This window comes from Camelus ferus, chromosome 16, assembly GCF_009834535.1.
Source record: "Camelus ferus isolate YT-003-E chromosome 16, BCGSAC_Cfer_1.0, whole genome shotgun sequence".
Taxonomy (NCBI): Eukaryota; Metazoa; Chordata; class Mammalia; order Artiodactyla; family Camelidae; genus Camelus; species Camelus ferus.
Genome location: NC_045711.1, coordinates 603,408 through 625,641, shown reverse-complemented (window position 1 = coordinate 625,641; position 22,234 = coordinate 603,408). Strand labels below are relative to the sequence as shown.

Sequence of the window (22,234 nt, the reverse complement as noted above, 5' to 3'; positions counted from 1 at the left end):
ATAGGTCAGGGATGGATGGGCCAGGAACTCCCTGCTCTGTTCCGGATTCTGTCCTCCGGAATCCTCCTCCAAGTGCCAGGGCCCGACTACTACTTGGACCGTTCTCTGGGCCTGGCCTCTGGGGGCTGCAGCTTCCCAGCAGTGCAAGATCTAAGGTCACTGCCCCCGCGCCTTGGCTCCAGTAGACCCTTCCTGCCACCAAAGCGGAGAAAGGCCGGTTTCTCCAAACAGCAAGGAATGTGTAGGAGGGAAACTCGAACTGGCCCCTACCTCTGACCTCTGACCCCCTCCCTCCAGGTGCCACTGGGACCATGAAGAACCCTTGCTCCTACCTAGTCTGGGAGGTGTCCCACGGCATCCCGGCCCTGCTGGGCTGTCCCGAAGCTTTCCGTGTGACCCACAGCTGGGCACCCACCAGCTCTGGTCTGGGACTGCTGAGTGGCCGTGGCTCACAGAGGCCGTGTCCTCGACTGATCTGGAAGGCTATGTCTGTTGGAGCCACGCTGTCAGACAGACTCCCAGGCCTGGGTCTGGGCTGCAGGAGTCCTGGGGCCCAGGAAGAAGACAGACCCCGGTGGGTGCGTGGGGAGAGGCTGGCCTGTCCTCGGCCTATGTGATCCTGGGGAAGTCTCTGCCCTTGCCAGACCGTGGGGCCAGGGGGCTGGATTCTCCTACCCAGCTTGCTGGGCAAGGCACTATCTGCAGCTTGGAAGATCCAACAGCCCATGGACTGCACAGAGAAAGGGTGGCCCAGGCCGCAGGGCGGTGCTTCAGGCTCTGAGGCGCCCTTAAGGGCCTGGCCCGTGAGGACTACAGTTTTTCAGCTAAGCCTCTGACCTCGGGGATGTTGGACTGGGCACTTCCAGCCAGGCTGGTCACTCTGGAGGACAGCTGTCTTCCCTACCTTGAGCTGGCTGTCAGCTCAGCCTGGAGGTCTCCCAGGTGGGGACCATCCCCAGATTTGCAGTGGGCATCACCAGGGGTGAAGGCCCTGGTGACAAAGACAGACCACCTGTGCCCCAGGCTTGAGACCTTTAGGGGTTCCTCACCCCTAACAGGGCTCCTTGGATCCACTGTAGCACCCCATTGTCCATCTCCTCCATGACCCCCCCCCCCCACCACAGAAGCCAGGAACTGACTCCTGCCCCCAGGCTGGGCCCCTTTCCAGGGGTAGGGCACAGGGGACTGTTCCCAGAATCCATGGGGCAGCAGCCAGGGCTCTGGCTGCCAGAGGAAGCAGCCATCCACTAAGTTTCCTGTCCCAGGGATTAGCCTGGTAGAGGTTGAGGCCCATGGGGAGAGGCCAACGCCCTGAGCCACCTCCATGCAAACACCGGCTGCTGCTTCCCCCACAGCCCAGGACTCACCCAGCCTCTGACCATGCCTCCCTCGTCGCCACACACCAGGGTGCAGCTGCCAACTTCACACCAGGCTGCCGGCCCCTGGGGTGGAACTTACCATCCTCTCTGCTCCACACACTCCCTCCCTGTACCTTCGCTGGAATCAAGGTGGTTCTGGTCTGGGGACGCCCCTGTGGCCAGCAGGAGCCCCTCAGAGCCAGCTTCAAGCTCTCTGCCTGTAGTTGTTGGCATGGCTTCAGTGGTGGGTAAACTGGTGGAATACCCACTCCCCACCAAGCTCTGGGGCACCCTGGGGGGCCTGACTAGGGAGGGGTGGGATCCCCCAAAGACCAGCCTGGCCTCCACTCCCACCCCGGCCTCAACTGGGGCCCCAGCAATGTTTTCTTGTTGTACAAGAACCAGGTCCGTGTGTTGCTTCCTCTTCCTTCCGGAAGCCAAACTGCTCCTTTATTTTTTAGAGCTGCTGATTGTGAATCTCAGAGTCTTAAGAGAGAAGCCAAATATATTCCTCTTGTAAATGAAGAAATAAAGCTATTTAAATCATGCCCTGGTGGCTCCTGCAGCAAAGCAGCCTAAGGGTGGGGTGGGGGCACAAGGCGGGGTCCTCCTAACCCACCCAAACACCAGTGCATCGGGACCTCCCGGGGGGCTGGCGGCAGGCCCTCTCCCCACAGCGCTGTAAGTAGTACCTCAGACTGGTTTATCAAAATTGCGATGAAAAAATCGGAGTCTCTAGGGTGAGTGGGGCAGGGCTGGTGTTGAGAGCTTCCTCACCTTTCTCAGCTGGGCCTTCCTCTTGGCCCCGCTCTGGAGGAGGCTGGGGCTCCTGCTGGCCAGAGACAGCCTGGCCTTCTTCCGTGGCAGCGCGGACTGTGGTGACTTGCCTGAGACCCCCTTTTTGGGCAGATTCTTCTGATGCTTTTTGCCAGCTGGCTCCATGGGGGACACAGGGGTGGCTCCATTTACCTGGGACAACTTCCGATTTTTCTTCTGTGGTTTTGGGGTCTTGGCAGGGATGTCGGGGCTCGTGGCAGGAGGGTCAGGGGCTGGACTCTTGGTAGGTGGTGTCCCATTCACCTGGGACTGGGCTGGGACCTTGGACTTCATCTTGTTTCTCTTCTTCTTGCCAGTGCTGGGGGGCTGAGTCCCATCAGTGGCTGCGGGCTTGGCACCCTCCTCCTGTGTGGCACCCTCAGACTTGCGTTTCTTGCGCTTCTTGGTCTCTGGCAAGAACCCCTTTTTCTTGCGCTTCAGGCTAACGGGGCTCTGCATGTCCTTAGGGACTTCCTTGGCATCCTTCTTCTCTGACTTGGGGCGCCTAGGAGGAAGTGAGCAAAGTAAGGAAGCGTGCGGAGAGGGCAAAATGACTTCAGCCTCTGTGGTCCCCAGGCTGCCCAAAGCTCTCATGGTGGGGCATGCACATCAGAACACGGGTGGCACGAGGACCTCCCAGCCCCTCCCAAGGTGGGAGCCCCCATCCCTAACGTACTGGACTCCGAGGACCTTCATGGCCTGCCAGTACAGGTCGTGGAGGCGGCTGGACCCGGTCGGGTGCTCCCCCTGCTGCAGCCTCTGCTGCTGGCTCTGCAGCACGCCCAGGGTGGCGGTCAGGTCCACGGTCAGCTTCTGCAGAGGGGCAGGAAGGCTGTGGCTGTAGCGGTGACCAGAGTCATGGCCTCTCCCTGGCTCCCGGTCCCTATCCTCCCACCCTTGCCCAGTTCACGCCTTCTGGAAGCCCACACCCCCCTTGTGGCCCCTCAGCCACTCCTTCTGCCATAAATCACTAGTCTCTTACCCCAGGAGGGACAAAGAGCCCAGGTGCCAGGTTCTGTTCTCTTCTCCCACAGCCAGGAGGCCCTCCCACCCTGAAGGGCACCATGTAGTGACATCAGGGTCACCAAAGCCCTGCTTCCCATCTCCCCATCCCTGTCATGGACTGAGTGGGTTATTTTTGAAATCCATAGGCTTCCAGAACACACCTCTGCTGGTTTTTTCTACCACTCTGAGCACAGCTTCTCAAGCCCACTGCCGTTCTCAGCCCTGGCCCCGTCTCCCCGCTGCAGCGCCCTCTTGGCGAGCTAACCCCACACCTGGGCTTTGACCAGTGTCTACACTAAGAACCCCCAAACCTCTTCCTCTGGGCCAGACCTGGGGGGAACTACTCACCCACAGCTGCCTCTGGGCCCCCACCCTGACGGCCCACCAGCACCCCCCACTCCGCAGCCCTGGACACCTGGGCTTCCTCCTAACAGCTGCCCACCAGGCATCTCCATCGCAGCCTCTCACAGTGGCCAGCGCTCCCGCCCCTTCTCAGCTTTCTTACTGGAGCTCAGTAGTAGCAACTGGCCAGGTATGGGTGTGACACTCTCCTCTCCCAGATTAAAAAAAAAAAGCCAAGATTCCTCACCTCGCCATCCAGAACCTTCCTCACGTGGCTCCCCACCTGCCCCCAAATCTTTGCTCAGGCTGCTTGCTCTGCCTGGTGACCTCCCTCCTGAGCCCAAAGCTCACCTCATGATGAATGTTCTTGAGGAGAGTGTTGAGCAGCTCCAAGGAGGACAGCTCCTTCTGCTGCTCCGACTTGGTCTCAGCCTCACCCAGTGTCCGCAGATTCTAGGGAGAAGGCGGTCAGGCTGAGCCACTCCGGAGAGCTGCCCGAGGCCTTCCTGTCTCCCACGTCAGAGACGAAGGCCCCGAGGGAAGAAACATTTCCCGGGGCAACCCAAACCCACCCGAGGTGCAAAGTACCAGCAATTCTCAGCCCTCGGGTCCCAGAGAACTACTGCAGGTGGGGGTGTGCGTGCGGGTCCCCCGTGGCTGTTACCTCAGTGACCTTTGCCAGGATCTGACCCATCAGCTGCTCCCACTCCGGGTTCTTGAAGCACAGTCTCAGCTCCCGTGTGGGCAGGGTCTTCTGGAGCAGCAGGCAGGCCTGGGCCTGGGGTGGGGGGCAGTGTGGTCACCAGCAGCCCTGGCATGTGGGGCCAAGGATTAGGGAACTACAGGGGGACCCCATGAGCTCTGGGAGCCTGCTGGGCACCCAAGCAGGCTGAGAAAACTCTAGGCTATGTGGGGGGGAGCTGCCTGCTTGCTGCTCTGGGTCCAACCTCCCTGGGTTGTCACCACAGAAGCTCTGGGCTCAGCAACCAACTGCTCCTGACCGGTTCCTCTGGCAGGTGGGAGACCTGGCCCTCTACTACTCGGTGCAGCTTCCTCCAACTTCTCCAGCCCCCAGGCTTCCCCCGTGCAGGCCAGAGAATGAGCTCTGAGGAGCCAGAGGGCCCGGGTCACGTGGGAAGTGTCCCCCACCCTCAGCTACTCTGGGCCTATAGTCGGGGGTGGGGGGAGGGTGGCACTGGCCAGGGCAGAGGGGCAGGGCCCACCCTCCGCCCCCCAGGGCAGCATTCCTGGGCCTCGCGAACAGCCAGCCAGAGACAAGTCAAGCGGGTAACTCAAACAGGCCCTGGACTGGGATATGGGCAGCCCCTTACCTGATGACGGGACCGTGTGGGGCTTGCCACATGCTCGACCACGATGGGGAGCAGGCTCTTACAGAGCATCTGGGGAGAGAAAGACAGGGCTGTGAGGCGGCTGTGAGGGCTGGGCCCAAGCAGGGGCCCCACAGGGGTGGCCTGGCCCGACACTCACCGGGTGCCGGGTGAAGAGGCTGAGGAACATGGGGACGGTGAGTGGGCTGTTGCGCTTGGTCAGGAAGGAGCTCAGTGCAGATGAATAGACCGGGGTCACGAGGCTCAAATCCAAGCAGCTGGCAGCCTGGGCCAGGTGAGAGAGAGCTGCTATGATGCCAAGGATAGGGGCCCCTGACATGGGGGCAGAGCCTGGCTGCCTTCAGAAGGCTGGAAGCTGGGTCCCAAGGAAGGCTCGGCCTCAACTCCCCATCTGTGAAGCGAGGGGATGGTCCCACCGCCGCCTGGGACACGCTCCCATCTGTGGACACTGGACTTTCCAGGTCAAGTCTTCCCGGGCCAGGGCCTGCTCACCTCTGTGCCCTGGGGCTGGGTGCTGGTGTCAGCGTTGGCTTTCTCCTTCTGGGCCTTGCGGGTGGACTTGTCCACAGTGTTGCCCTTCAGGACCCGGAGCAGGTAGAGGGCGGCGTTGAAGTAGTAGAGGGAGATGGAGGAGTCAGCCTGGTGGCAGGCCTGCTGCACCAGCTGCTCCAGCTGCGTATACAGAGTCTCCACGCGGTCGCCCAGGTCGCGGCAGTAATGCCGGGAGCGACACAGGTGGTGCCTGTGGAGGGGAAGCGGGCAGAGCTACCTACAACGTCCTCTCCCTGCCCTGCTCCCTGCCAAGCAGAGCCAAGCCCCAGAGTTGGGGCCCCGGGTCCCATTTCACAGGCAGGAAACACACATAAAGAAAGGAGTCTGATTAAAGCTGCTGGGGGAGGCCCAGGGCCACATGTGGATCTGCCTTGAGGAAAAGCCAGAGGAGAACAGGCCTCCCTGGGTGAGGCTCCACCATGGACCAACACCCCCCCTTGCTTCACATCTCCCCCCTGCACCTGTCTCTCGGGGGACAGTGACTCCCAGGCCCTTTGTAAAGCAAAACCAGGGTCTGTGTGCCCAGCACCCTGGGTGGCTGGGCAGAGCTGAGGTGAGAAGCAGGATACTCAACAAACTCAACATCGCCCAAGCAGGTGGCGGAGAGAACTAGTGAAGAAGTGACCTGGGGCCAGCAGGGGAGGGGGGCATCAGGCCCTCCTCACCCACCCTGTGCTGTACAGTTGGCCTCTCAACTCCTGAGCCTTTGTCTCCACCACCCTCTCTGCTCTCTGGAAGGCAGGGCTCAATTTGCCACCTGCTTCGTCTCTCGTTATGTGCTCGAGCACAGCCCACCCTGCTACACCTTTCCTAAAAGACAAACCAGCCCCGCACCCTGCCCATGTCTTGGTGTGAATACCTTTGAGGGCCCCGATCCTGCCAGGGCTGGGCCACAAGGCCTCTTCTGTTCCTGTTGCATTTGACTAGCTTCCTTCTGGACATGCCTTCCTCCCCTGCCTGTGGCCTCTGGGCCTGACCAGCTCTACAGCTCCCCGTATTGCTGACACCTCTCCCAGGGGGCCTTCTCTGGCACCTCAAGACTGAGTTAGGTGTCCCCACTGTTTCCTATCCACTCCCTACTACAGCCCCAGGACGTCATTGCTGGCGACCAGTCTGGTTTCCCAACTGCAGTGACCATGAAAGCAGGGCTGGGACTAGGGGGCCCCGAGGGCTGTGGGTCTTACACAGACCCTGTGCTGATTGTCGCAGGATAGATGGATGAACGAGGGCTGCGTGACAACTAGTGAAGTGTGCCCCCCAGGGCAGCCAAGCAGGCCCACTCAGGGATCTTGGCTCCCACCCTTTCCATCTGGGAAGCCCCGGAGGCTCGGCTTCCCCGGTGCCCATGGCACTCACGTGAAGATGCGGGCCGTCTTGTGCAGGAGGTCCTGCTCCTGCTTGGTGCTGCTGGTGCGCATGCTCCGCCGGATGATGAGCAGCAGCGGCTCGAGCAGGTCCAGGACCAGGGGGTTCTCGGGCTGCTTCGTCACCAGCACTTCAATCAGGTCCAGGACCTGCGGCCGGGACGGGTGGGCTCAGCCAGGTGGGGGATGGGAGCAAAGGTGGGGCGACTAGACCCGAGGACCGCGGTGGTCCAGCGGGCAGCTGCAGGCTCACCCGGATCTGGAAGTCCCGCCGGAGCACCTTCTCCTTCTGCAGCTTGTTCTTCTCGTCCCTCCGGGCCTGGATGCGCAGCTTCTGCTCGGCAAAGAGGCTGGCCAGGTTCTCGTCCAGGGCCATCATGGCCTCATCCCCCAGCTCCTCCTCCTCATCATCCTCGCCGTCCGCTCCACCCTGAGGGACAGATGCTGTGAGCAGCCTGGCCGCGTATGGGCAGATGGACCCGGGAGACCTGGCCGGGCGCCTGCTCACCAGCGCCTTCCCTGCCTGCAGCACCGCCATCAGCTGCTCCCGGAAGCCCTGGTCCACGTCCCCATCCAGGTCCTCCTCGTCGCTCTCCTCCTCGTCGCTTTCCTCCTCACTCTCCGAGTTCTTGCTGCCCTTGTTGTCCTCGCCATCTGAGCTCTTGTCCTGTGGGTGGGCCGGCCGTGTGTCACGTCTCCCCATTGCCCACCGCATCTGCCCAGCTGCCCTGCCCCTTGCCGGCAAGTACCTCCTCATCCTCCAGTGGCTTCTGCTCGGAGTCATCCATGACCACCACGTTGTCGTCCTCATCCTGGCTCCCCTCGGGTTTGAGCACCTACAAAGATTCCCAGACTCATCTACCCATCCTGCCCCTTCACCCGCTCTGTGACATCTGGGCCCTGCTGACTGCCTTTGCTGACCACGCCATCTAGTCCTGGCCAAAAGGCCTCCGTTTCGGGGAGGAAAGCGGAGCCCAGGAGAGAAGGCCACTCCCTCCAGCACCTCCTTCAGACCTGACAACCCCTTGGCACACACTGTATCAGGCAGAGTCTGATAGAAGCCCTCACCACCCTGCAGGTTATGTGAGGACCAGGGGCGATGGGGCAGCCCTGGTGCAGTCTGGTGCCTGGAGAGCCCCATCCTGGGACCCACTTCCCCAAAGGCCTTGACTTACATCAAGGATGAGCTGCAGGGCATGTGGAGTCAGGTGGGAGCAGACATGGCCAAACACGTTCCGGGCCACCTGGCGCATCAGGTGACTGGGCTGGGCCAGGAGGGCCAGCAGGATTTCCACCAGCACCTCCACCCACGGCGGCTCCTGGAGGCCTGCAAGTGGAGAGGGCTGAGTCTGGGCAGGGCACCACCACCCCATGCTGGGTCCCAACTGTGCCCAGAACCTGCCCCTGCCCCTCTCCCCGGAGCAATGACCCACTGGTGGCCTTGGAGCGGGTCCGGCGAGGCTTCTCCCCCAAGCTCTTCTTGATGCAGGTCTGGATGTCACCCAGCAGGTCACAGCTCTCTGCAGGGGACTGTATAGGGCAGGATTAAAATCAGGAGCCAGGCTCTGTTCCCAGCCCTTGCTGAGCCAGGGGAGGGGTAGCCAAGTGGGAGGAGCTGGCATCTGAGGTCTTAGAAGATTCCCCACTGCCTTGGCCGGTCACCCTTACCATCCAGAACAGAGGAGCCCAGCCAGACCCCAGGAGTCCAAGAGCTGGGAGGAGCTGGCATCTGAGGTCTTAGAAGACTCCCCACTGCCTTAGCCGGTCACCCTTACCATCCAGAACAGAGGAGCCCAGCCAGACCCCAGGAGTCCAAGAGCTGATGACCTCTTACACTGAACTTCAGTCATGGCCTGAGAGCCCTCAGGGAACATGGCGCCCAACTTCCCCATCGGTGCCCAGCCTCCTAGTTCGCAATTCTAGATTTTCCCTCCCACACCTGCCTTGATGTTGTTACAGAAAAAGAACTGAAAACTATTAATTTTAACAAATTTAAATTTAAACCAATTTAAGCCCATCTTGCCAGGGGATAAACCCAGAATCCAGTTACCAACCAGTGAGTTGAAATTAACGTGTGCGATCAATGGTACCGAAAAGGCAGACTTCTTCCCTATAACGTGGTGGGTGGCTTCAATGTTTGGGACAGGAGTGGCAGAATGAAGGCCAGAACAGGGGCCCAAAGCCCTGGCCATCTATGTCTCCAGCTCCCCTGCTGTGGCTGGGCACCTCTGACCCAAGCCAAGCTCCAGAAGCCCAGCGCCAAGGATTGGAAGGGGCGGTGTGGCCAATCCATTACCCACACAGCTTGTCTACGAGTGGGGCTTGGAGTGACGGGGGCCTAAAAGCAGAAACCACAGCCATGAGGCCAGAAGGAGCAACTGAGAGTGCTGTCTAATCAGGCTCCTTAAGAGTTCGAGGGCCTCACACAACTCGCAAGGAAAACTTCTAGAGAGACCAGGGTTCGTAGTCAGGAGGAAACCACAAGGGTCAAAAGAGTTGCTGCCGTGAGCTCCAAATGTGGTCAAGGCTTCTTGGTGGAGAGAATAGAGACAGAGCTGGTTCCAGAGGACCCGTTGTTAGAAGGAGCGTGAGTGACAACACGAGGAACACTGTGACAGGAGCAGAACCCCACGTTGGGAGCACCAGACAGAAACACGCTAACCCCAACCCACTACCATGGATTCCGGGTGGGTGAGAGTTAAACAGAAAAATCAGGACCCCACTTCTAACTGACCGTGACAGACAGAAGGAAGCAGCGCCCCCCTCTCTCTTTACATTCATCACCTCTGGTCAGTAAGGCAGTTTGGGGAGGCCCTGTGAGATAGTGGAGTCAGACCCCTGTGCTTGAATCCCAGCCAACAGCTGTGTGGCCTGGGGTAAGTTACTTTGCCTCTCTGAGTCTCAGTTACCCTACCTGTCAAACAGAAGCACCTGCCTCATAAGTGTGGGGATTACAAATAAGTGATGCTGCAGGGAAAACTCCGGATGTAGCTGGTGCCCACTAAGCAGGTGGAGTGATTGTTCGAGCTGGAACTCCAGCCAGGAGCAGCTGGCCTAGGAAACCTCCCAATTTCAACTCCCCAGAGCCTCTCCTGACCACCACTGACCCCAGGTCCCTGACCTCCCTTCCAGGCTGCTGTACCTTGAAGAGGTGGATGCCCACCAGTAGCAGCAGGTGCTGGAAGGCAGCAGCCTTGGCCTTGGCCTCTGAGGACCGTGCGTCCACTTCCTTCAGAGTCTTTAGCATCCTAGGTGAGACAGGTACACTCTTAAGCCCCTGAAGGCAGTGTCAGACCCCAGAGCGCCCTGCACACTGCCCTGCACACGCCCTGGAAACCCCAACACCCTCTCACCGGTCCCAGGCCTGGCGCTGCTGAGTGGTGAAGGGCGTCAGGGGAGCCACGTTGCGGCCATGGCTCAAAAGCATGTCTGCAAACTGCACCAGGCGATGGGTCCAGAGCCTCCTGTCCTGGGTCTGCTCCGGCGCCTGCCTAAACTGTGTGCTGAGGGTCTGCAGCAGGCTGGTGGTGGTTGGAGGGAGAAGAGTCAGTGTCATGGGCTGGTGAGCACGGCCACCTCTCTCCACCCCCATGCCCTGACTCACCCCAACTCTCTGGGCCTCCGCTTACAACTGGAGGGGGCAGTGTTCCCAAGGCCCCCTTCCTGCCTGCTCGCCCACCCTCAGACCTCTCCTCCAAGCTGCCCAGTGCCCACCTGAAGAAGGCATTGCCCACCACCTCCCGGGTCCGGCTCTCCAGAGGAGGGGAGAAGGACTGCTCAGTTTCTGGGATCTGGGACGTGGGCTTCTTTGTCTCAAAGAATGAGTGGAAAAAACAGAACCTGGGGAGGGCAGAATAACCTGTGTTATCTTGGCGGCCAGGCCACCACTGCTTCTGCCAGCACGGCTGCCCCTCTCAGGGCTGTGGCGAGGGTGAAGGAGCTTCCGGCACAGAGGCGCCCCCAACACTGTCGATGCACAAAGGCGTCCGGGGAGCGCAGAGCCAGCCGGGGGCCTTTGCTGCCCCCGCAGCCCCACACTCCTTGGGTCCCTTCCTTCCGTGAGCTCCCAAAATGCTTTTCCCTAAATCTCTTTCTGCCCCAAGAGGCGAGGATGGCCTGCTTCCCGTGACGACTTGATCCCCTCTGGCTTCTGGCTCCAGGGGGACCTAAACCAGGATTAGGCAAGAGGCCCAATTCTTCGGCTGCCACACCCATGGGGAGCTGGGGTTCAAGCATGTCTCAGTACCTGGCCACCTCCTCAGTCAAGGCCTCCTCCTTCTCCACGTGCAAGCTGTCCACGACGCTGACCAGGCGAAGGATGATCCACTTCCGTAGCCGGAACACAGCTCGCTCAGGCCTGCGGGTAGGAGGCAGGTCACAGAGGCCATTTAGAGATGGCAAAAACCATTCTCCTTGGTTGCATCTTGGAGACAGAAAACCAACAAAGACCTCCCCAATGCCCTTATCACCAGCATGGGAACATGCCCGAGAAGGTCTTCTTTAAGAGTGAAGGCTCAGCTTGGCTCCTCTCCTTCCCTCCCCTTCCCTCCCGTGGAACCTGGCATGACAGGAGGGAGGGTGGATCCAGGTCTATGGGCCCAAGAGGCCCCTTCCTGCCCGGCCCCCTCACCCGTGGAACGAAGCGTCCTGGGCTTTTTTCTGGTTGTTGGTGCTGAAGTCCACCAAGGAGTCCAGGTCGGGCTGGAGAAACATGTCCCGCAGCCAGGCCACGTAGCCTTTGAGAGCCGGGGGACTCAGGAACCGCACGACCCGCCAGTAGGTAGGCGTGATAGGGAGGCCCTGGTTGGTGACGGACGTGAAGGCCACCACCATGTCCAACTGCCGCTCAGGGTCATCCTGGCAGCCTTTGAGGAAGGCCTCCACGTACTCGTTCATCTCTGGAGCAAACTTGAACTGGTTTGGGAGCTGCAGAGAGTTGGGTACAGGATTGGGGGTCACTGGCCAGGAGGGGTCGAACAGGCCCTGCCGCCAGCTTCTTCTACATTGGGTCACATCAGGGCCCGGGAAGACTCCTCCCTGGTGCCCCGCCAGGCTGGGCTGCCCTGTTGCCCCAGTGCTTAATCTTTGTAACGACCCTTCGCACAAAGGGTTTAATTATTTTGCAGATGAAAAAAATGAGGCACAAAAAAGCTTAGACGTAATTCCTGAGGGTCACAGGGCTCCAACGGTGCAGCTGGGGTCTGACCCCAGTCAGTCGGGCCCCCTAGTCTGCACTCTCAATCACCGCTCCGTACTTTCTGCGCCTGTCCCTCGCCCCGAGGACCGGAATGGCAGCTCTCCAAAGCCAGCTGTAGGGATGAAGTGAGGAGCACACCCACCAAGCCCAGCTGTACTTCTGTGCAAGGAGCACTGCTTTAAGCGCCCATGGATGTTAGCCCGGCTATCCTCCTAACTCGGAGGAAGGAACTGCTCCTCTTGTCTCCGGGACAAGCAGAGGCAGGCACAGGGAAGGGAGGCCACCTGTGCACAGTACATAGCTAACTGCTATGGTGTCAGGGCTGGAGTCCAGCTGTCTGGTCCCCGATTCCACGCTCTTAACTACTACTTGATTCTCCTGTCGAGCACTTTGGGGTGTGGGGTGCGTGGACGGTGCTGAAAACAGCATCAGTGATGACTGTTCTTAGTGTGACAGCTGGGGATGGAGGGGGGTCTGGACAGACCGCTGGCTGTCCGTGCCTGGGCTGAGGGGCGTGAAGGCAGAAGGGCCGGCCCCGCCACACTCTGCTCAGAGGGGAAGATGGAAAGGGGGGCTCAGGTAGCTCACTTTACCCAGAGGAAAAAAAGACACCCACATCCCAAGTCCCTTCCAACAGCAGCTGTGCCTGCCCGTCCCAGGCAGGACCACTGACACCAAGAGCAATCCTCTCTTCTGGCAGCGGGCTGACACCCGAGGCCCACAGCCCACAACTGTGCAGGAAGCAGCCCCGTCGCCTGGCCCTTTCTGTCAGTATGGGCCACAGGAGGTGGCACCCACCTTAGCAGTGACCACGTGCTCCCCATAATGTCGGATCAAGTCCCCCTGCATCACCAGCTGCAGCTGCTCCTTGGACAGCAGGGGCAGGGCCGTGCCCAGCAGGCGGAAACACAGGTAGCTAAGGGGGTGCATGACAGAGCCTGGTCAGAGCCCTCGGTCCCCAGGGACCACTGGCCCATCCCCGCTTAACAGGGGAGAGAGGATGGAGAGAGGCCACGCGTCCACGCACCTGACCGGCCAGAACTGCTTCTTCAGGAGCCCTTGCTCCACAACCTCCTTCCAGAACCGTGAGAACACGTCCTCCTGGAGCGCCAGGCGGAGCAGCTCCAGGGCCATGGCGGGCAGCTTGCGTTCCTTTTTCATAGAGGAGGCCGCCATCTTTAGCACTGTCACCAGCCTGTGGAGGAGGGCAGAGGGGACTCAGAGGGCACCCTCAGAACAGATAAAGGGCCAGGCACGTGGGACTGAAGGGATGCCCACCCCCATGGACCAGAGAGCCCAGCCGCCCACCTCCCTCACACCTGGGGATGTTCTCATCTGAGAACAGGTTGACTGGTCCCAGTAGCTTCTCCAGCTTCTCGGGCACCTTCTGCTGGGCCAAGAGGAAGAGCTCCAGGTGCTCGGGTGAGCCAAGTACTGAACTCAAGTCAGCCTTGAGGACCTTCGGCAGGACCTCCTGCAACACGGCCTCTGGGACCTGGCGTGGGGAGACAGGATGAGGGGGGGAACTCCTTCACAGCATCCTGTCTCCCTGCCATGGGGGTGAACGCTTTGGGCCTTATTCCACTTGCCAGGCTCCCACGAGGATTCTGGCACAGTGCCAGCCTGAGAAGGGTCAGCCACAATCCACCTTGCTAGGCATCAGAACCATCAAAGGGTAACTGTTAAAATGCTCAAATTCCCAAGTCCCAGGAAGCTGGGTCTTTAACAAGCATCCCACTGATGTTAATTTGCCTGGGGCCACTCCTTTAATTATTCCTCCTTCAGGTTTTTCAGGACTAGCCCATTTCTTATACAAGGAACCCCAAGTGGAGAGCTAGGATTCAAGTTCAGGTGCAGAAAGGCCCAGCCTGGGACATGCCAGCCAATCCCTACCTTTTCCCCAGTAACAAAGGATTCTAGGTATTGGCCCATCTCCGTTTCCCAAGTTGGGCATGGAGGGTCTCTGAAGGGCCAGTTCTGCCCAAAACAACAATGGCAAATGTGTTTAACCCCCTTGTCACATGCCAGGTGCTGTTCTAGAGCTGCACTGTCCAATACGGAGCCACTGGCCACACAGGGACACTGAGCACTTAGAATGCGCTAATCTGAATGGAGATACGCTGTGAGTTTAAAACACACGCTGGACTTGAGACTTAATATGCACCCCTCCTCCCTCAAAAAACCTCTACAGTTTTTTTTATACTGTTTACACATTAAAGTAACACTTCAGGTATGTTAAATCAAGTAAAACATTTTACTAAGTTATACTTATCTTTAAGTTTTTATAAACATAGTTACTATGAAATGTCAAGCTACACGCTTTTATTTCCACCAGATGGTGCTACATTTCCATGCATCAACTCGCATCCTCTCCCTGTTCTGTAACAGGTGGTGCTACCCAAGGCCCCACTGCCCCACAGCTGCGAAGCCTGTACCTCAGAGAGGATGTCCACCAGGGCCTTCTGGGGCTGCTCCTGCAAGTGGTTGTAGTGCTGGCCCAGGACTTGCAGCAGCTTGACCGACTTCATCAGTACCTCGGAGTCCTGGTACCCCCAGAGGGGGAGAGGGGATGAGCAGGGCGTGCCACCCTTCCCCATCACTCCCAAGCCAGCCCACATCCCTCCTTATATCCCCAAAGCTCTTACCTTCACCAGCCTGCCTGACTGAAAGAGGGCTAGCACCCCAAACAGGTTTGCGAAGAGAGCTGGTCTCACCATCCCCTAGGAAAAAGATTCCAGGCCCTGATGAGAAGGGCCCAAGTGTTCCCCACCCTGGGCTCCTGACCTCCCTGGGGCCACTAACTCTCACCTTCTTCACCTTCTGCAGGTCATACTTCTCTTGTATCTGCTGCAGGATGCTGCACAAGGGGATGTCTTCGAAAGACTGTAACAGCTGCCAGGACGAAGAGAGGGCTGCAGGGGAGTGGTCCAGCCACATTCCTCAGACCTCAACCTCCTCCCACTTCTCCCTTCAACTCTGCCCAGAGGCCTTGGCAGAGGCCAAGGATGTCTCTGATGGAACACTGCTGTGAATGGAGTTGAATCTTGTCTCCCTGCCTCATGTCCACCTGGGGTTCAGAAAGTAACTTTTGCCCCTAGATCCTAAAGGGCTTGGGTCTCTACTGCCCTTTCATCACTCCACACTCCTTACAGGTGGCCTAAAATTAGCTAAGTGCCTGTTGAGGGGAAAGGGCCTTGAACCCTGCAGAGATAAGGGAACCCACCCCAAAGCTTATTGCCTTCAATCAATGTACCTTGTGGCTGGTCAATCCATGTACCCAAAAGCAAACTTGCTCAGCCTCCTACCCTACCTGCCTGGGCTTTTCTGCAGACAGGACTTGCTCCCGCACTTTCTTTACATCCACGTGGGGACACCTCCCTTCTGCTCAGATGCCACCTCCCCCCCCCCCAACTTCTCACCTGCCACTTCCCCTGCAGCTGAGGCATCTGCCCTCCTCACTCCCTAGCGTTTTGACCAGCACGGCTGGTCCCCTTCCAGGACCTACCACTCACCTGTGCCAGGGCCAAACTGTAGCAGGGCCGGGCGGTTTCCCGTCCGCCGCCGAGCCCAGTGATTAGGCGCTTCAGGGCGTACTTCATCTCGGATGACCCCTGCAAAATCAAGCACAACCTCAGGTGGGCCAGTGAGAAGAATCATCTGGCACCCGCCCACGTCGCCCCTCAGCGCGCTCTCACCCGGGCATCCAGGTTCGCGACCCCGTGCCCCACGTCCCACCGCCACATCTTTGCCGGAATCTACGCAACCTCCTGCCCCAGGCCCCGCCACCATACCCTTGGCCTTGTGCGCAGATACTCCAGCAGCTTCTCTGTGGCCTCAAGCCGCGCCTCTTGCTGCGGCTTCGCAATGTCCCAGAAGAAGTCCAAGAACTCGCGGCTGTGCTTCAGCAGGCCATGACGGTCGGCAGGCCGGGCGCCGCTCTTCGGGGCCTCTCCAGTAGACACAGCCTCAGCGACTTCCATACTCTCCATCTCCGCCATGCTGGCCGAACACGTGGGCTCCGAAGACTGCCTCTTCCAGGTCAGGTCCCGGCGCATGCGCACTGGGTTGGGTCGCCTGGGGGCGGGGCTAGACGGGAGCGGAGCCGGCTGGAGGCGGAGCCGGGTGTGGCTGCCAGGCCCTTCTGCTCTCAATCAAGCAGACCAAGAGTTTGGATTTCATTCTGAGTGTGATGGGAGGTCATTGAAGGATTTTATGCAGGGACGAGCCCTGATCCTATTTACGTTTTTAACAGATTATTCTGCTGCTGTGTGGGGGATGGATTGTAGGAGAGCCGGGGTAAAAGCAGGAAGACCAGCTGGAGACAATGGTGGATTGGACCAAGGTAACATGAGAAAGTTCCAGCTGATCTGGAGCTGGTAGTGGGTTATGGAATGCTAGGTTTGGGGGTTAAAATAACTGGGTAGATTGTGTACCATTTACTGAGCTGAGAGAAGAATTGTTTTTGTTGGAGGAAGGGGGAGGCAGAGGCGATGGGACCAAGATTTTTGTTACATCGGAGATACCTTTTACAGTGCGGGGGAGGAGTGCTACTGGCCACCCCTGTTTCTTGGCCTGAGAAGCTGTCTTTGGGTTATTGTAGTTCAGAGAGACCCCAGCCCTTGGGGAGGTGGGGAGGCGAGGGCCAACCCCACCAGCCTTGAAATTCCACACACCCAGCTCCAGCCCCTGCCCCTGTCACTTCCTACTCACCCTCTCAACCCCTTCCTTGCTCTACTGTGTTTCAGAAAGTGAGAATAAACCATTTACTATGTACATTTTGTACTTGGTGCCCCAGGAGGAAGAGGTGAGCAGAGCAAGGGAAAGCTGAAAGACATGAGCCTGGCTCCGCATCCCTGGTTGTGAGTCTCCTGCGCTGCCCACGGAGAAGCCCAGACACCAGCTGCCTCAAACGCTGATGTGAAATTAACCAAGAAGCTGGAACGGCACATGGTGTCCGGGAGACTTGCTCTTTATTTTGTTTCCAGCCCAGTTGAGGGCGATCAGCAGAGTGTGGCCTGAAGGGGAAGACGGAGATGCCAGATGCATGCTCTGCCCATGATCCCAGAGCCTAGGCAGGGGTGTGGCATTCTGCCACCTGTCCTTCCCAGAGCTGGATCTGAACCCAGGGCTGTCCCCAGGCCCTGGTGTTCTTTCCTCATTATCCTCAGGTTCCTTAGCTGAAAAAAGACCTGGAACTCAATTCCAGGCAACTGACCAGGCTGGAAGTTGAGGGCCCGAGCCAGCAGTGAGCACATAACCGATGCACATTCTTTATGCACTCCATTGCCCTGCCCCTGTCTCCAGGCTTGAGACCTCTACTCCCACCGCCCTCCCTGCCAGACACTTCCCCCCGCCTTAAAACCCCTGGGAGGGGCAGCAGCCACTGGGGACACTGGAGACATGGGCATGCTCTGCATGGGCTGCCACCTGGAGCAGGGTCCCTTGGATACAAGGTCTGGGGCTCTTGGTGGGTCCTTGCTGAGCATGGGTTTGGGGCCTGACCAGGTGGCTGAGCAAGGTATGAGTCATGACTCTGGCCACTGCGGGTGTCCCTGAAGCAACCAGCCCCAAAACGTCAGCCTCATTGTCATCCAGCCTGCCACGGAGGATGAGAGGACAGGCCCAGGCAGCAGACTTGGCTACCAGGTTGCTAAGTAGAACCCCAGTGCTTGGGGACAGGTGTCCAGAGCCGAAGGAGCTGTTGAGCGAGGAAGTGAGAAGCAGCACAGAGCCGCCGCTGTCCACAGTGGCCAGGACACTGCTCCCTGTGGTCCCAGCAGCTAGGAGGCGTGGTGGGCAGGGGTCAGGGCTGGGCCCTCCAGACTGCTGAGCTGCCTCTAGCAGCTCTAGGAGTTCTGGGCCAGCTGAGGGGCTAGGGGTGGTGAACAGGATGCCCTGGGGCACAGGCAGTCGCAGTGCTGGCTCCAAGGTGGGCCTGGGCCCAGCTGAGGGGCCCTCCAGCCCCAGGTCTCGGGCCAGAAGGCTCAGTAGGGCATCCCCAGTGAGGTCTGGGGTGGGGGCAAGTGCAGCCCTGTGTAGCACAGCTGCCAGTTTGGGGTTGATGGCTCGGGCCCCAGGTCCCAGGGGGGTCCCATCAGTACGGCAAAGGAGTGGACAGATGCCCTTTGTGCCCTGGGCTGCCAGAGCCCTGGCCAGGGATGTGTCCACCAGGAAGCCCTCTTGAGCCAGCGTGGTGGGGCCCACCAGCAGGCGTGGCCAGGGCAGGCGGCCGAAGTGGGTGTGTAGCAGGCGCAGGGCAGGTAGAGCCAAGGGCAGCCCCAGGCCGGGGGCCAGGGTCTGGGCTGGGCCTGATGTCAGGGCAGTTGAGTTGCCTGAGGAGCTATTGTAGAAGAGGCCCCAGAACATGGCACCTGGGAGGAGACAAAGGGGTCACACAGGGGTCAGGGGCACAGACTGGGGTCAAGGGCACTCAGTAGTCCCAGGTGAAGGGTCAGTGACTTAGCCTGGGGTCAGGGGTTACTGACTAGGTCTGGAGACAGGGGTCAATAACCAGGCCCGGGGTCAAGATCGCACTGATCTGGAATCAAGGGTCACAGCCTAAGGTGGGGGCTACTGCCCAAGTCCTGGCTCCTACCCACTAGCCAGCCTTGAGGTCAAGGCCACTGACTGCCTGAGTTCCAGGTTACTGATCAGACCCAGGGTTGGGCTCACCATCTGGGGTTGTCACTGACCTAGCCCTGTGGTGTGTGGATGCACCACTGCCAGACACAAAGCCGCTCCAATGCCAGCATCCACGACATTGCCCCCAGCAACAAGCAACTCCTGGCCCAGGTGGGAGCACGTGGCTGCAGCAAGAAAGGGACTGTCGTGGAGAGGCGGGCTGGGACCAGTGACCCCAGCCTCTTCCCTCCCCTGAGCCGCTCCTGGCACTGACCTGCGGGGCTGATGATGGCACCATGGGGGTACACGCCAGGGCCGTGGGAATGCCTGCTGGGTGGAGGGGCCCCAGAGCCCAACGTTCCTGGAGAGCCACTGCTGCTGTGGAGTTGCCTCACGGCCAGGGAGAAACCAATGGCCAGCAGCAGCAGGGCAGCTACCAGTCGGGCCCAGGCCCCGGGCAGACCCCCAGCCTTGTTCCTGCAGAGAGGGATGTCCTGAGCCAGGGCCAGGCGGGGGGACCCCCAAGAACCCCATGAGAACCCAGGGAATAATTCCCAAAAGGTTTGGTCTTGCTTGTGAGAGTGTAAGTTTGCAAGAGAAAGGGCCTCCTGGCAGAAGACGGAGGTGGTAGCGAGCTGGGGGAAACTGAGTCTCTGGAGAGGGGGCTGGAGAGGTAGGGTCTGGCCAGTCTGGAGGGATGCCTGACGGGGCCTTGGCAGGCTGGAGGAGCAGGGGCCAGCCAGGTGTAGCCAGGCCCAACCTGCCCAGCAAGTGTCTCCTGCTGGGGGTGGGGGCTGGGAGCCTTTGGCGGGGCTGGCTTGGTACAGATGTCCCTTCAGATGCACAGGCCTTGGATTGACTGGCACAGGCCAGGCCTGGAGCTGTAGCCCAGGCTCCCCTCTTTCAGCCAGAAAGTTTCCTGAGCTGGCCAAGCACAGGGTTGTCTGGCCCTCCTTAGGGGCCCCAGAGGGAGGGACTTGCCAGCCTCAGGTCTGAGTTGCTGGGTGCCCAGGCCGCCCCCTGACTCACCCAGAGGAGTCCTGGGGCCCCCAGGGATCCGGAATGAGCTGCTCTGATATCTCCTCCTCTTCCTCCTCGGACTCTAAGCTTGGCTCCCAGACCAGCAGCTTCTGGTAGAGTACAGGCCCTGCTTCGGGTTCCATGGCCCCACGGCACCTGCCACAGCCTCCTTCCTGCCAGCCTTCCCAGCTGAGTCTCGGCAGGCCCTGCCTGAGCCGGTGGGTGGGAGGTGGAGGCAGCCTTGGGGAAGGGTGGTGTGGAATCTAGAACAGGTCTGGGCAGGGCATGGGGCCAGGGAGGCAGTGCGTGAGCCTGCCACACTGGGGCACAGGGCCTGAGGGTCTCTCATGGCAGGGACCCCGTCAGGGAACACAGCTCAGCCAGGAAGGAGGAGCCCAGCCCTAGGGCCACAGCCACAGGCCCTGGGACCCAAAGCACCTGCTGGCCCTTCGCTTTAGAGGGTGCTGTCCTTGGATCCCCTGACCTGTTCTGGCTCTAATCTAGGGCCAGGGGAGCTTGAATGAGAATTGGAGTTACACTGGCCTGGACAGGGCTCAACATGTGACTAGGTTCCGGTGTGGAGGTGTCTCGTCTCCAGCTGGGGTCAAGGCTCAGCCAGAGGCCACTCCAGGTCTGGGTTTCTCTATCTGGGGAGCAACTTGGGTGGTGAAGTCAACACGTCATGTGGCTCTTGTCCAGCAGGTGGCACCATAGACCACCTGGGGAGCCGCAGCCTGGAAACTAGGCATTTCCAAGTTCCTTCACTCTGGGGTTCACATCAAGGAGATGTTCTGTGGCAAAATCGTATAGCGTCAAAGAGTGCCGCAGTCTCATTTGTTCTTTAGTCATCTCTCTGCTGAGCACGCTCTACCATGACCACTTCAAACCTCCATCTCCCCTGCCTCAAACCCTGAACTCTCCACCATGCACTCTCGGCACACCATCTGTCCTACTTAAATGTAGGAAAGGCAGACACAAGGAGCCCCCGTGCACACCCCCAGCTACAAACCCGCCTTCCACACCGCTCCACCTGTTGCAATGGAAAAACCATTCCCTGCCTCTGGTTCTGGCCCCCACCCCTCCCATCTCTTGCTTCCCGCCTCCCCAGGGACCTCTTTCTCTCACTGACCCCTTCTCTCCTGTTAGCTTCATGTCTTTTCTGCTGATTCTTTCTTAACAGCATTTAAACAGGATCGAGTCTTCAGAAATTCCTCTCCTAGGTTCTAGGTATGTTCACAACAGGCATGGACTTGAATGTTCATAGCTGCACTGATTGCAACAGTCCCGTATTGGGAAGCCCACACTCAGTAGTAAGTGGTGTCGTCACACGGTGGACTGCTTCGCCGCGGTGAGAACAAGGGATCTACGGGCAGATGCAACAATGTAGGTGGATCTTGCAAATGCACAGGGAGTGAAAGAAGCCAGGCAGGAAAGACCACATCCTATTTGCTTCCATTTATATCAAGTCCAAGAACAGGTGAAACTCGTCTCTGTCGTTGTAAGTCAGATAGGTGGAGGCATGAGAGGGCTACTGGTGTTCTGTTTCTCAGTCTGAGGTTAGTTACGTGGGTTCCTCAACAGGGAAGTGCACCCAACTGTTGTACATTTGTGACACGTGTGTTTTTCTGGAGGTATGTTGCATTTCAATAAAAAGTTTTTAGAAAAAAGCTCAAGGGTTTTCTACATTACAACAACGACCACAGAAACCATCCTTTAATCCCATTTATCTCTCCAACCACTTTCCTTTCCTCGAGATTCTGACTTTGTAGGTCTGGGGTAGGGACCAGGAGTTTGCTTTCCTGACTCCCAGGTGATGCTGCTGCCACCAATCTTAGAACAAGCACTGATCTACAAAAGATGTACACCTGCTGTCTCCTCTGCCTTGCCTCTTATTTTTCCCCCTCAGCTCACTACAAGCTGGCTTCCACCCCCAACCCCCCAGAGAAAACTTCAGTTTCTAGGTTTTCTAATTTCTTAACTCAATAACCAACTAACCAAACAACAAACTGGATATATTAGTATAGAGTGGTCAATTTTTTATTTTGCCAAGGGTTGGGACAAATCACAATTACCATCTACTCCCATTTCATAATATAATTTGATTTCACTTTCTGTGAACACGATTGTGGGAAGGTTGTAACGTCAGAATAAAGGTCAGTACTTCCTTCCTAAGAAAAGGCAATTGGGAACCTTGTGTGTCTATACTGGCCCCATCCTCAGCCTGGCCTCTGGGCTCTCTTGGTCCAGCAGACATTCTTTAGTGTCTGTCCAGCCAACATTCCTGTCCTTAGAATGATCCCCTGGCAAGCTCTTTGGGACCAAGACCTCCACTGACTGGGTCCTGGGACCTTTCCCTATGTGGTCTTTCTCACTCCCACTAAGCCTGGACTGCACTGCCCCACAACCCCAGGGATGTCTACTAGCTAAGCTGCAATTAGATGCCCGACAGGCTCTGGGGATGAATGGTGGTCAGGCCAAGGGGCTCCAGGGGCAGATGGAGCCAGTCACTTCCGTGGGACTTGGGAATGGCACTGGCTTCTGGAGACCTGGGTCTGGTCCAGTTTCTAACATTGACTCCTGTGTGACTGCAGGCAAGTCGTCTGGGAATCT

General features: G+C 58.8%; 2 protein-coding genes and 1 long non-coding RNA gene across 17 annotated transcripts in view; 2 read left to right on the top strand and 1 right to left on the bottom strand.

Moving 5' to 3' along the window:
• SPNS2 (sphingolipid transporter 2) overlaps window positions 1–1,904 on the top strand; it is a 42,768-nt gene extending 40,864 nt beyond the window's left edge. For 8 of the 13 annotated variants that reach the window (XM_032497974.1, XM_032497973.1, XM_032497971.1 and 5 more), the window contains one exon: window positions 298–1,904. In XM_032497974.1, coding sequence (XP_032353865.1) covers window positions 298–781 — 484 coding nt within the window. In that variant the 3' untranslated portion in view covers window positions 782–1,904. The remainder of the gene's footprint in view (window positions 1–297) is intronic. The other 5 variants (XM_006172539.3, XM_032497975.1, XR_004326494.1 and 2 more) reach the window with 4 other exon arrangements.
• LOC102512221 (glutathione hydrolase 6) lies at window positions 1,773–19,837 on the bottom strand. Of its 3 annotated transcripts, XM_014557940.2 has the most exons (27): window positions 19,634–19,806; window positions 15,775–16,069; window positions 15,496–15,594; window positions 14,792–14,875; window positions 14,629–14,703; window positions 14,419–14,526; window positions 13,303–13,478; window positions 13,011–13,178; window positions 12,782–12,899; window positions 11,417–11,712; window positions 11,033–11,143; window positions 10,501–10,626; window positions 10,140–10,307; window positions 9,929–10,034; window positions 8,220–8,316; window positions 7,962–8,113; window positions 7,536–7,622; window positions 7,295–7,453; window positions 7,040–7,216; window positions 6,779–6,936; window positions 5,363–5,612; window positions 5,010–5,135; window positions 4,853–4,921; window positions 4,186–4,299; window positions 3,873–3,974; window positions 2,851–2,987; window positions 1,773–2,679 (listed from the first exon to the last, which is right to left on the bottom strand). In XM_014557940.2, the coding sequence occupies exons 1-27, from the start codon at window positions 19,765–19,767 to the stop codon at window positions 2,094–2,096; spliced, it is 4,278 nt and encodes a 1,425-aa protein (XP_014413426.2). In that variant the 5' UTR covers window positions 19,768–19,806; the 3' UTR covers window positions 1,773–2,093. The 3 variants fall into 3 exon arrangements, with proteins under 3 accessions (XP_014413426.2, XP_032353841.1, XP_006172583.1); XM_032497950.1 differs by lacking the exons at window positions 15,775–16,069; window positions 19,634–19,806 and having other exon boundaries at window positions 14,792–14,895; window positions 15,496–15,519; XM_006172521.3 differs by lacking the exons at window positions 1,773–2,679; window positions 2,851–2,987; window positions 3,873–3,974; ... (21 more) ...; window positions 15,496–15,594; window positions 15,775–16,069 and adding exons at window positions 16,935–18,354; window positions 18,676–18,789; window positions 18,879–19,081 and having other exon boundaries at window positions 19,634–19,837.
• Window positions 16,081–16,929, top strand: LOC106729380. The gene is made up of 2 exons (XR_001365788.2): window positions 16,081–16,325; window positions 16,779–16,929. It is a non-coding gene; the product is annotated as an uncharacterized LOC106729380 (long non-coding RNA).
• Window positions 19,838–22,234: the final 2,397 nt, after the last annotated feature.

Bases quoted from the DNA above. Each gene is read 5' to 3' on its own strand.
- LOC102512221 (XM_014557940.2), bottom strand. From the start codon at position 19,767: ATGGAACCCGAAGCAGGGCCTGTACTCTACCAGAAGCTGCTGGTCTGG. The intron at 15,595-15,774 runs GTATGGTGGCGG...TTGATTTTGCAG, and splicing joins ATCTGCGCACAAGGCCAAGG to GGGTCATCCGAGATGAAGTA. The intron at 11,713-12,781 runs GTGGGTGCCACC...AACTCTCTGCAG, and splicing joins AGCACGTGGTCACTGCTAAG to CTCCCAAACCAGTTCAAGTT.